This window comes from Eumetopias jubatus, unplaced genomic scaffold, assembly GCF_037043125.1.
Source record: "Eumetopias jubatus isolate StellerSeaLion01/CBP00866 unplaced genomic scaffold, mEumJub1_p1.0 scaffold_6, whole genome shotgun sequence".
NCBI classification, from domain to species: domain Eukaryota; kingdom Metazoa; phylum Chordata; class Mammalia; order Carnivora; family Otariidae; genus Eumetopias; species Eumetopias jubatus.
The window spans coordinates 147,603,977-147,617,395 of NW_028274812.1; the positions used below are offsets into that span (position 1 = coordinate 147,603,977).

Consider the following 13,419-nt stretch of genomic DNA (forward strand, 5'->3'; position numbering starts at 1 on the left):
TTCTTTTTTTAATGTTGAAAGAGACCTGACCTCTGAAGGATTTTCCATACTTATTACACACGTAGAGTTTTTGCTGTGGCTTCTCTGGTGTTCCGTGAGATGTGAGCTCAGACAGGAGGCCTTCCCACACTTGTCACATTCATAGGGTTTCTCCCCAGGGTGAATTCTGCGGTATCTGTTAAGGTCAAAACTTCCACTGAAGGCTTTTCCACATTCATCACATTCGTAGGGTTCTTCTCCTGTATGAATTCACTGATGTTTAGTGAGGTTTGAACTTTCCCTGAAGGCCTTCCCACAGTCAGTGCACTGGTAACACTTTATTAAGCTGTGGTATCTCCGATGCTGAGCAAGTCCTGTGCCGTTACTGAAGGCTTTACCACAATCCCTCATACGGTTCCTCCCCAGTGTGATTTCTCTGATGTTTAATAAGAACTGAGCCTTGACTAAAACTGACCACACTGATTACACTGATAGTTTTTCATCCATGTAAATTATGAGGTGCTTAAAAAGAGTTGTGTTTTGACTAAAGGCTCTCCCTCACTCTTGACACTGAAAGAGCTTTTCCCTTGTGTGGATTTTCTGACATCCAAGAAGACTGATGCTATGCATGAAGCTTTTCCCACACCGATCACATCTGTGTTGTTGTCCTTCCTCTGAATTTCCTTGATGCCTGCCAACCTGTGCTTGCATTCATGAAGGTCTCCAAAATGGGTCCCCTGGAAAATGGTCCTGCCTCTGCAGATTCTATGGAGTATCTTCTGTGATTCCATTCCTTTGGATACTTCCTGCTTTCCAGCCAATTTCCCAGTCTCAAGCTTGGTCTCACTATCTAAAATAGGAAATGGATCATTCAAACATCACTTTCTTTTATTTAAGCTTTTTATTATGGAAAATTTTAGACATATATAGAAGTAAACAAAATGGAAATGTCATCTGTTCGAACGGATAGAGTATTACACCCCAAGGGATCATTTTTCTCTTTTTTAGTCATGTTGCCCCAAAAATCGATCAGTATCTCTTCAGCTCAATTAAGGAAGGAAAGCGCTAGAGAGGAAAGGTGAAACAGACATATTCTGGAATAAATAACCTATGTCCTAGTCACTAAGGTAGGATCAGGAACAATCTTTACAACAAAAAGGGCACAAATTATTAAAGAGTTTGTTAAAAGTCTAAGTGTATAAAGAGTACTTCAAACTGCATTCAAATACAATTATAGAGGAAAGGCAAAAGTGTATTTATTCTATTGGTTGGAAAAAAAATTGTTTGTCTTAATCTTCCCCCAAATAGGACATTGCTTGCAGATTCAGTGTAAACCAATAATTACCCTATATTAACTAAGATCAGTATTCCTTTATGAACACAATTTTAAAATACAGTTTTAGTGAAATTTGGCCTGAGGGAGATAAATGTCCCACTGAACTCATTAAATTGAAGATTCCACCTGAACTCAAAGGAAATACTGGAAAAGGACTGATTTCTTGGCTGTTCTGGTCACTTTATTGCTCTTTTCTGGACTGTGAAGGGGATCAGGATGTAAGGAGGGGGGTAGCTTTGTAAATGGGAAGTACATCTGAGATGTAGAGAATGTGGAAAGGAAAAGGTACCAAATGTACACTGGAGCGACATGTAGGGGAAGGGACCAGCGTGAAAACAGGAGGGAATTTAATGTGGAAGAAGACAGGAAAAATGCAGTCAACGTGAAAGGTTTTAAAGGTGGCTTCATCCCAGATGGGTCGATAAAACTTAGAGGGTAGGGCAAGACAGTGAGGAGGCCACCATAAAGGAGAACCAACAGGACGATGTGATCATTCAGTGTTTTAATAAAAAGCAAAGATGGGTATGTGAAAAGCAAATAAAATAAAACCTTTTTAAAAGGCCAAGAATAAAGGTTGTACTTTGTAAAAAGAGAGGTAGATAAGCCAGTGAGGATTTTGGGTGAGGGTTAGAGTAGACACACTCATGATTAAGCTGTAAAGGATGGCTTTTTTTTTTTATGATTTTATTTATTTATTTGACAGAGAGAGACACAGCTAAAAAGGGAACACAAGCAGGGGAAGTGAGAGAGGGAGAAGCAGGCTTCCTGCGGAGCAGGGAGCCTGATGTGGGGCTCGATCCCAGGACCCTGGGATCATGACCTGAGCGGAAGGCTGACACTTAACAACTGATCCACCCAGGTGCCCCTAAAGGATGGCTTTGACTGGCCAAGCAGGAGCCCGCTACCCTAACCCACCTTCCCAGATCGGTTCCTCCACTTCCTCTTCACCTCTCTCTTGTAGGGAAGGGGCTCCAGAGAGGCATCCTTGAGCAGAGTCTCCATGTGCTGGAGCTGATAACTTGGTGACTGGGGTGTGGCTCCCAGGGACATCACCTCCTCCCAGAGCACTTCCTGTCCATCTGCTTGGAATGTGCCCTGGAGACAAGGAGGAAGCATTGAGCTTGGGAAGAAGCTGCTGTTGAGAACTGGAACTAAAACCTTAGGAAACATTTCCCATGGAGAAACAGGGCAGGGAAAAAGGACTCAGCAGGCTTAGGAGAGATGAGACAGAAAAAGGAACCAACAGAAACAATGAAGCATCGACAGGGACAAAAGCTCACAGCTGCCCTCACTGCTTTCTTATGAACCTAACCAGTAGATGCTGCTTGTTGCCACCACAGAACACCTCTTCCCACCTGAAATCCCGGATCATCAGACTCTCTTCCAGGCTCTCTTCCAACATAGCCTCATCTCCATTCAGTGGATGCTGCTCCCACACCCGGGCCTGCAGCTCCTCGGGCAGGATGGTCAGGAACTGCTCCAGCACCAGCAGCTCCACGATCTGCTCCTTGCTGTGCGTCTCGGGCCGCAGCCACTGACGGCACAGCTCCCGGACACGGCTCAGCGCCTGCGGGGCCCAGATGTCTCCTGGTAGCAGAACTGCCGGAAGTGCTGGCGGGAGACCTCCTGACGGGACTGGCTGTTTTTCTGCAAGTCAATTTTTTGTACAAAAAAGTTATCTTCCTCCACCTTTACCATCACAGGTTCTTGTTCTCCATCCTGGATGATGAGACCTGCAGCCATTTTCTCTCAGGGGAGGGGTGCCTGCAGATGGCTTTATACTCCAAGGAGAGTCCCCTTCACAAAATAGAGACCAGTATTAAGATGGAAAACTGCAGCAGTTAAAAAAGAAAATCTATTATGTACTATTAAAGGTTGCCCAGGACACTTTAAGAAAAACACAACAGAAGAGGTTTTTGATATTTTGCTAACAGTGATGTAGGTGACTTGGGGATTTGACATTCTTGGTAATGAAAATTTATAGGACTATTTTAGAAATTAGGAATAACCTTTTTCCTACGAATCCTTGCTGTGTTCACTGTACTCCAGTGAAATCCTCTTCAATCTTAGACTTGTGAATGCATTCCACCTGCTTGGAACGCTCGTATCCAGACACTGGCGTGGGACATCCCCTCATTCCATTGCGGCGTGCTCAAGAAGCCACCTCCCGGCCGCCCTACATAAAGTAGCTCTCCAGCCACCAGCACGCTCTGACCCTCACTGCGTGGTCCGCTGTACCATGCGCCACCACCTGCCGTCACGCGCGGCCCTGCCACTGCCGCGCCACGATCACAGCAGCAGGGCTGCACCTGTTCTGTGCGCTGCACTGCAGGGGGTGCCCAGGCCGGCCTGATGCGTAGCAAGTCATCCACAGCTACGCTGAAAAAACGACCAACGAAAGGCACTAGCTGTCACACTTTCTCAAAACTCGCTCGGGAATTGTTCGCTTTACACTGTGCGATAAACAAGGGTGCTCAGACAAGTGCACGGGGAAAACTTAGCTACGACAGGTCCACAACCGCTTTTCCACGCTCTGAAAACCAGAAGCACGTCCTTAAAGTCACCTGAAGGCAGTACTCAAAGCGACAGCTCTATCTACCAACAGAACGCGCCCTGAAACGACAGGAAGCTCACAGTGCGCGCGAACAGTCGCGGCTCGCGACGGAACCACCAGGGCGTCTGTCTGTGCGCTGCCCCAGGCTCCTGGGGCGCTAGGCCTTCAAAACACCGTAGAAGCGCCACGCTTTCGGAAAACGTCCCTCAAACTCGGGTCCCAAAACGCTTCCGACGCAGGGACTGCAGAAAGGTTCCGTCTCCTGGACGTCGGGGACCCACCAGATCGCAGGAGAACGGCCCGTCTCACACTCCGAGGTCCTCCGCTTCGCGACGGCGCGGGAGACCGGAGCCGCCGGGGCCGGGGGAGGCGTTCACCAGAGACCCGACGGCCCGCGGGGCCTCACGCCCGCGGCGCCGGGCCCAGGAGCGGCCCCCCTCAGCCCCGGGGCCGCCGCCACGGCCCAGGCCCCCGCTCCCGGAAGTGCGCCGAGCCCCTCTGGCGGTCCCCGGCTCTGCGGTTCGAGGCCGCCCGTGGGGCCGCTGCAGGGGCCTCGGGTGCGCACGGTCGCCCGGGAATTCGGTGGCGAGCCAGCCCTGTCCCTCGTCAACGCCCGCGTTTGCCTTCCCCTCTGCGCCCACCGCCACCCCGACGTCGGCCCGCCCTTCCCCCGCGGGCGTGGCTGTCCCCGCGGGCCTGCTTCCGCATCCGCTCCCTGCGCACGTCATCACGCGGCCGTGCGCGTCTCTGCGCGAGCGCCGGAGGTGTGTGCTCCAGAGCGCGCCTCGGCCTGCTGCTGGTGCCGTGCGGCGGGTCGTCGGGGAGCAGGAGCGCCCCGTCCGCTTCGAGGCCCTGTAGGCGGGCAGAGACCCAAACCGACGTGGTCGGGGAGGCCGGGGACGCGGGTGGCGGAGACTCGCACCAGGAGCGGGGCGACTAGCGGGACGGAGTTCGTTCACTCCGTGGGAGGAGGGGGCCACGCAGCTGGCGAAATGCGAGGCTGGGCCTTTGCGGGGTGTGAGGGCGCTGCAGCTGCGCCCGGGGGGTGGGGGAGGGCCCGAGTCCCGGCCCAGGTAGGGCGGCAGCTGGCAGGTTTCTCTAGGGCCTCCGCCCGGGGCTCCTCCGGGGCGGGTTGTGGTCAGGCTAGAGGAGAATGTGTTTTGTAGTTGAGGTCTGTGTTCCCGGAATGTAGGGCACCGTGACCTAGAAAAACAGAGGTAGGGCCAAGCGCAGACACCTGTGACTTTTGTCTGTAAGGTGGCTGGGGAGGGGGGGCTTTGAATAGATTTTTTTCAGAGATTAACCAGAGAAAATCAAATTTGATACCATACAAGCGGGAAAGCCAGACAGACATGAAACTCCAGAGACAGTCAAGCAAAATGAGGTACAAATGTCATCCTCAATTAGGGAGAACCTAGTAGGGGTCTGGGACTTCAAAAGGAAGGAATGCAATCCTCAGGAAGATGAAAGAGAGTAAATGTTTGATAAACAAATGTTTTCATGGCCACTCAGAAACAATGGGGCATAGAGGACTTCGATCAAACAGGCCTTGCTAGGTTCCTCCCTGTCCAGCGTCCCTGGTTCATACCATAACGTAGGTATCCATGGTGACAGCTCTCTTCCTGGAGCGGGACCTCTATCTAAATTCTTTTTAGCCAGTTGGGAGGGAGGTAAAGAACTTTTCCAGAATCTGCTGGGTTTCAATTGCTTTTTAAAAAATTTTTTATTTACATTAAATTACATTAAATATTTAAATTCAGTTAGTTAACATATACTGTATTAATTTCAGGAGTGGAATTTAGTGATTCATCAGTTGCATATAACACCGTGTGCTCATTACTTCCATTGACCTCCTTAATGCCCATCACCCAGTTACCCCATTGCCCTACCCACCTCCCCTCCAGCAACCTTAACTCAAAATAATCTTCGTGCCTAGGAGGCCCATCTTGGGGCGGCCCCTACAAGATCCAGTTACTTAATGTCTCTGTGCCTCATTTTCCTTTTCTGTAAAATAATAATAGTATAAACATCAGACAGTTATGAGTATTGAATGATTAACATGTAAAGAGCCCCTGCGGCCAGGTAGATCCTTCCAAGTCATCTGGAATAAGTCTTAAGCATTATTTTTAATGGTCTTAAGGCACTTATTTTAATAGTTAATTTACTATCAGTAGGCATACTAAAATATATTTCTATTTTTTTATGAACAAGTCTGCAATATTTTTTTTTGGCAATATTTATTCTTATGCATGATCTCTTCCGCACGCACAAATGATTTTATTTCTAGGGGATAGGTTCTCACAAGATTGCTGGATGGACAAATATGTGTGTTTTCGTCCGAGGCAGAGGCTGTTTTTGTGGGACTGAGCCCTTAAATTGTGGAGTCTGTGCTAACTCTAGGTAGTTAGTGTCACAATTGAATTGAATTGTAGGCCACCCAGGTGGGGTCCGAGAATTGGCTGGTGTGGAAAAAACCCCAACATACTTGGTGTCAGAAGTGGTGTAGGTAAACGCAGCACATGAAGGCTTTCTTGACTTTCGGGTATGATTTTTGTGAAACATATATTTAAAGGAGGATGTATTTTAGATTATTGTTGGGCTTTTCCATTCAGAATAAAGCATCATTTTCTCATATTCTTTTGGACAAAATGGCCCCCCTGAGAAGTCTCCTCAAAGCTCCTTTAACATCGTTGTTCCTCGGGGTGTAGATGAATGGGTTGGCCATTGGGGTATAACACAGTAAAACAGCATCAGAGCTTTGGTAAGGTCTTGAGGGCTACCCACGTGGGCTGCATATAGATGTAGATGCCTGGGCCATAAAATAAAGACACCACCAGTGATGTGGATGTGAAGAACAAGTGTTGAAGGCCTTAAGTCTCTTATCAGTGGAGGGGATTCGAAATACGGCTTGGGCAATGCAACTGTAAGAGACAAGAATCATGGAGAGGGGACCCATTATCAGAAAGGTGGCCACCACAGCTAAAGTGACCTCGTTGATCATGGTGTCCACATAAGCCATCTTAATAAGCCCTGGCAGCTCACAAAAGAAGTGGTCTAGCTCCTGGTTCCCACGCAGGGGCAGCTGGACCGTGAGTGTGGACTGCAGCAGGGAATTTGCCAGACCGATGAGCCACACGGTGCTGGAGAGCTGCAGGCAGTGCTTGGGGTCCATAATTACAGATTACCTCAGAGGCTTACACAAGCCCTGTAGCGGTCTAAGGCCATGATGCCAAGCAGGATGCATTCAGTACAGCCTGGCCAGTGGAATATATAGGCCTGGGCCATACACTATGTAAGTGATGTTCTTGTTGGGGCCCCCCAAGTGGAATAGCATTTGGGTTACAGTCGTGGTGGTGAAACAGAGGTCCAAAAAGGAGAGGTTTGTGAGGAAGAAATACATAGGACTTTGGAGTTGAGAATCTAGTTGGGAAACCAGAATAATAGCAATATTTCCCAACAGTGTGAACGTGTAGGAGATCAGGAGGGCAAAGAAGAGAGGAAGATCCAACCAAGGGTATTTGGTAAAGCCCATAAGAATGAAATCCTCTGGAAAACTTTCATTCATGTGCTTCGTTGAATTTTGACGGGAGACACTTGCTAAAATCAAAGAAGATAAGAGTGATTTAAAAAACCCCAAGTTAGCAGAAGTTTTGACGACATGAGGAAGAAAATGTATACTTTCTTGGAAGAGAGATGGGTTACACCCTCAACAGAAATCACAAAGTTAATGAATATAATAATTACAATTAACATTATAAAGTAACATTTGAAAAGTCCTTTCAGGGCACCTGGGTCGCTCCGTTGGTTAAGCGTCTGCCTTCAGCCCAGGTCATGGTCCTGTAGTCCTGGGATCGAGCGCCACATCAAGCTCCCTGCTCAGTGGGGAGTCTGATTCTCCCTCTCCCTCTGCCGCTCCCCTTGCTTGTGCTCTCTCTCTGTATGTCAAATAAATGAAATCTTAAAAAAAAAAAAAAAAGGCCTTTCAGTAGACAAGTTTCAAACATAAATATTTTTTCCCTAAATCAAAGCACTGTGTGATAGGTTAGTGGACATTATTGGTTATGGCGCTTTTGTATGATTAAAGAAGCTGTTGGGAGGTGGGCAGTGTATTCTCCCAGCAACTTTGCTGCTAAGGGTGCATGTGATCTAGATTTAGTCAATCAGATGTTTCTACAAAGGATTTGAATCTTAGTAAAATGAGGCAAAAGAATGAGGGGGAGGAAGGGACTGTTGGAGCAGATGCCTTCCTGATTATTGTCCCAGGTGACAGCACTAACGTTATGTCCTACATGGTGTCTTTCTGGAGTGGGATCTTGGCTAAATCTTGCTTCCCTTCATGTCTGCCTGTTTGTCAAGTTTGGTTCTTCACCTTTCACTTTGATTCTGTGAACTACCACTCTTCCAATATCTTCTTTCTGCTTAAGTTCTCAGAATTTTTTTTTGAAGATTTTATTTATTTGAGAGCGAGAGGGAGGGAGACAGAGCATAAGCGGGGTGAGGGGCGGAGGGAGAGGCAGACTCCCCACTGAGCAGGGAGCCTGATGTGGACTCCATCCCAGGACCCCGGGATCCCAGGATCATGACCTGAGCCAAAAGCAGACGCTTAACAGACTGAGCCACCCGGGCGCCCCCAGAATTATTTTCTTTGTTTACAACCACGGACGCTGACTAATACAGAAAATAGTACCAGAAAGCGGGTTGAAGTGTTCTGAAGATCTCTTGTTCGTCAGGGCACTGATGGGGAGAGAGTGGGGCTCTGAGAACTGGAGCGTGGATATATGTGGCGTCGGGGTATTCGTGGCGCCACCCACCCTCCCATTCTAGCCAAGGCACGTTTCTTTTGTCTAGTAAAGCTGCCTTGCTTGACAATGCTATCCCTACCAAGAAAGTGAAAAGGTCAGCTACAGACTGGGAGAAAATATTTGCAAAAGACATATCTGATAAAATATCTAAACATATATAAAGAACACTTAGAATATCCAGAATATATAAAGAACACTTAAAACTAAACAATAAAGAAACAACCCAATTTTAAAACAGGCCAAAGACCTTAGCTCATCTAAGAAGAAATGCAGGTGGCAAATAAGCATATGTAAAGATGTTCCACATCATATGTTGCTTTAGACTAAATGTTTTATCCCCACCCCCTTCACCAAATTCATACATTACAACCTAATTCCCAATGAGATAGTGTTAGGAGGTAGGGCCTTTTAGAGGCCTTAGGTCATGAAGGTGGGCCTTTATGCATGCGAGGGGTGCTCTTATAATAAAAGGACACACAGACCCCTTGTACCTCCCTTGTACCATGGGAGGTTACAGCTAGAAGGTGCTGTTAACCAAAAAGTGGTTCCTTACCAGACACCAAATCTGCCAGTGCCATGATCTTGGACTTCCCAGCCTCCAGAACTGTGAGATAAAAGTTATAAGCCCCCCAGTCTTGGGCATTTTGTTTTAGCAGCCCAAATGGGCTAAGACATATGTCCTTAGGGAAATGCAAATTAGAACAACAATGAGATTCCACTACATGACTATTAGAACGGCCAAAATTCAGAACAATGACACCAACTGCTGGCAAGGATGTGGCGCAATAGGACCTCTCATTCATTGCTGGTGGGAATACAAAATGGTACAGCTACCTTGGAAGACAGTCTGGAAGTTCCTTACAAAACTAAACATACTTTTTTTTTTAAGACTTTTTATTCATTTATTTGACAGAGACACAGCGAGAGAGGGAACACAAGTAGAGGCAGAGGGAGAGGGAGAAGCAGGCTCCCCACCGAGCAGGGAGCCCGATGCGGGCCTCCATCCCAGGACCCTGGGACCATGACCTGAGCCGAAGGCAGACGCTTAACAACTGAGCCACCCAGGCGCCCCTAAACATACTCTTACCATATGATCCAACAATTACCCCTCTTCCTTTAAAGACTTTGTAAACTATTCATGAAAGCAAGATATTTCATAAGAGGAAATGTATATAAAAGAAAATTAACATACCTACAATTCTCCAGACATAGCATATGGCCTTAAATTTAAAATCAGAATATTTTGGCTGATTCATGTACAGTCATTTATCCATTCACTCATTAAATTAACATAACTTTTATGCCTACTAAGCACAGGGCACAATATTGGGCACTGCAGGGCAGGAAAACTAACCAGATCTATCCTCCATTCCAAGAAGATCATACACCAGTATCTATCTACATGTGCATAAATAACTAAGAATAACTAAAAATGTGTTAAGTGCTATCCTAGATGTGCTATCCTAGGTAAAGGGTGAAGAGAATTTGGAGGTGGCAGGAATCAAGATGTTGATGGTATCATGAAGGTGAGTGCTACTGAACGAAATCGCAAATATTAGATATGGATTTCAGGTTAAACATGACACATATAACAAAGGCAGTTGTCTACCACAATGGCATTAAAAGAATTTTGAAAAGGTATAAACACAAAGGAAAAGAGGTTGGGAAAGGAGATGACAACAGAGAAGCAATGTCAACAGTATTTTGGAAGCTGGAAAGCAGGTGTTTGGGCAGTGGTTATCTTAGAAGATCTGAGAAAGCAGAGGCCTTGAGAGGCTTTCGTAGTTTTGAGAAAGAAAAAGGAATTTATCAGATAGGTAAACTGAATTTTTTAATTAAAAAAATTGAAGTATGACTTACAATATTATATTTAAAAAATTTTTTAATATATTTTTAAAAGATTTATTTATTTATTTAAGAGAGCGAGCAGGAGGAGGGGCAGAGGGAGAAGGAGACAAGCAGACTCACTGCTGAGTGAGGAGCCCCATGCAGGGCTGCATCCCAGGACCCCGAGTTCATAACCTGAGTTGAAATCAAGAGTCAGCTGCTTAACTGACTGAGCCACCCAGGCACCCCTATTTTATTTTTCTAAATTGAAGTGCAATTAATACATGGTGTTAGGGGCAGCTTTGTCTCTAAAAAATAAATAAATCTTTTTTAAAAAACATACAGTGTTAAATTAAGATGGGTCGGCTTGCAAATGGAGCTGAGTATGCTTGACTCAGCCACTTTCTCTCTGTTTGAATCGAACCTGTCTTCAGGATTCATCCTGTTCTGCTTTGCCATATGCCTGACCTATAGGCACAGATTCATCATGTGGTTGTGTGTGTGTGTGTGTTGGGGACAGAGGAGGGGGGGTTGTCCATTTGTGCCAGTAACTGATGGGGTAAGTGCTTTCAGGGGTGGAGAAAAAGCAAGATGATTTGATTGCATGACATAAACCGTGATCTTCAAACAGTTCTAACAACAATAATGCAAACAAATTTTAATCATCTTCTCTGGCATCTATGTCCATTTTTCATTTTGTTTTGAATTCAAGAAGAGAAGACAGAAGTATTATTAATCAACTCCTCTAAAATCGGACAGGAGAGAGTTGAGATAAATTGGAAACATTCCCCCATACTTTTCCTGCCTGGTGAATGTACCAGAACTTATTCCACTGTATTAAAAGCGGGGATTAGAAAATAAGTGTTCTTCCTCCCTCATCAACATTCAAATGTGAATGGCAGAGTTCTATCTAGAAAGAATATAGAAAATATAGAGGAAGAAATCAGCAGTGAATTTATCTTTAGAAATTCCAAAACTAAAAGACATGAGTGTCCAGGTATCCAAGCATAGTGAAAGAAAAAAGGCCCACATCTGGTGGCATTATTCATAAAAGTCAGGCAAGTCAGGATGAGATGATCCCAAAGACTTACAGAAGGGGGAAATGCACATATGAAGTACGATAAATAAAAAATGGCCCTGAAGTTACTAACAGCAGCTGTGGAAGTGAGAAGGTAAGGAGTAATGGAAGGGGATCTTAATATCCCTAAGTGATGACAAAGGACATTAGGGAGGTATGTATACATTTTTTGATGGATGGAGGCACACATTATCAATTATTGCAGCATAGGGTACATAAAGTGGTGTAGTAAAACCAGGTTGTCAAAATAACCTGGGTAATACGGACAATCTTGAATACTAGGTTAAGGAGACTGATCAAATGAAAATGTTTTCGGAAGGGCTGTGAAATAGTGGGCGCAGCACTCAGAACATTTACTACAGCCACTGGATGAGGGATCAAAGAGGAGGAGACTGGAAGCTGGGGGGTTGGCTGGAAATCTGCAGGAGTCCAGGGAAAGAGGCTGAGATCGTCATCTGGGAAATCAAGAGCCAGCTGTGCGTGAGGTGCTGAGAGAATGGAAAAACAGTGAACAGAAAGGAGCATGTATGTGAGAATTGATAGGAATACATGATTCAACCAAAAAAGGCCTCCTGAAAAAGACGGCCTGAGAGTCCATTCACCAGAGGATGGATTCCTGCTTCCCCAAGACACCTCTAGGTCGACTTGACCAACTTCCCCTTCACAAAATGTCATGCAACTACCTGAATCCATTGCTAGGATGGTTTGTTGTTGCTGTTTAACTGCCAAGGACAGGGACAGAGGCAGATACTGAGGCAGAGGTGTGGCAAAGGAACACGTATCCAAAGACAGAGAATGTACTGACCTACCTTTGCCAGCAAGTTCCTGCATCTGCATATAAGATGGAAAAGAGTAAAACAAGATCCCACAGCACCCCGCCCCCAAAAAATCCTCAGTACTTGGGCTTACTGGTCATTGTTCATTAATGTTTGATCTTCAAATTTATCTTCAGAGCATTGCCCTTTAGAGAACTGATCTTTAGTGATTTGACCTGCTCTCTTTCCTCTGTCTCCTAGATAACAGGAATTCTTGGACATAATTCTGAGATTGAACTCAACAAATGATAGCCATTGGTCTGGCTTAATGAGAAATCATTTAGCTCATGGAGTCATCTCACCCTGCCTGATCTTGTTCAAAATTCGGAACCTTCATTTTCTGTCTCAAGACAAAACTGAACAAAACCCAGTGCCATCTAGGCTGGTGTGCATAGAAAGAGACATCACCAGAACATACCTCTTCTCACTTGAACTTGTATCAACAGGTGTCTTTCGCTATAGAAATGTAGTCAAGAGAAAGGTTGCAAAAGGGTTGGATTCCAAAAGTCCTGAGAGAGGGAAGCAGGTACAATTTGGCTAGGGCTTCAGTAAGAGCCACTAAAGGTCTTGATATGGCAGGTAGGGTGAATGTACTTCTGGAGAAATAGGTTCCAAGTCTGATTCAAAGGCAGATAAAACCAGTTCTCACCCATTATGCCAGTGGCCCTGGCGGGGCTGTCATTGGCAAATGAATCTCCCTAGAGAAACAGTATCCATCTTTTATTTACAGTTCTGGTTATGATTATAGATTACATCAGTTCTTCCACTCATTAATCCCATCTTAATAGCAAGGGAGAGTAGGATTTACCCCAACAATTTTCAGTAAACAAACAAATACTGCATTAATAATGATGATGATGACATTAGCTTAATATATGTAGATACTTTACATGAATGGTCTCATATAATGTTCCTAACAATTCCTTGAGGCGGGTACTATTATTGTCCTCATTTTATAGTTGAGGAGCTTGAAGCCTAAACAGGTGTCATTTGTCCACCATAGGCAAGGCTCACACATTTTCAGAATT

At 45.6% G+C, this 13,419-nt stretch overlaps 1 protein-coding gene and 1 pseudogene across 1 annotated transcript; both read right to left on the reverse strand.

Annotated features, from left to right (window-relative positions):
• Positions 1-2,236: 2,236 nt before the first annotated feature.
• On the reverse strand, positions 2,237-3,058 carry LOC114199751 (zinc finger and SCAN domain-containing protein 31-like). The gene is given in 3 exon segments (XM_088023783.1): positions 2,237-2,410; positions 2,671-2,884; positions 2,887-3,058. Coding segments are annotated over 3 exon segments (432 nt in total). The 3' UTR covers positions 2,237-2,364.
• Positions 3,059-6,498: 3,440 nt separating this feature from the next.
• Positions 6,499-7,434, reverse strand: LOC114199750 (olfactory receptor 2B11-like; annotated as a pseudogene).
• Positions 7,435-13,419: the final 5,985 nt, after the last annotated feature.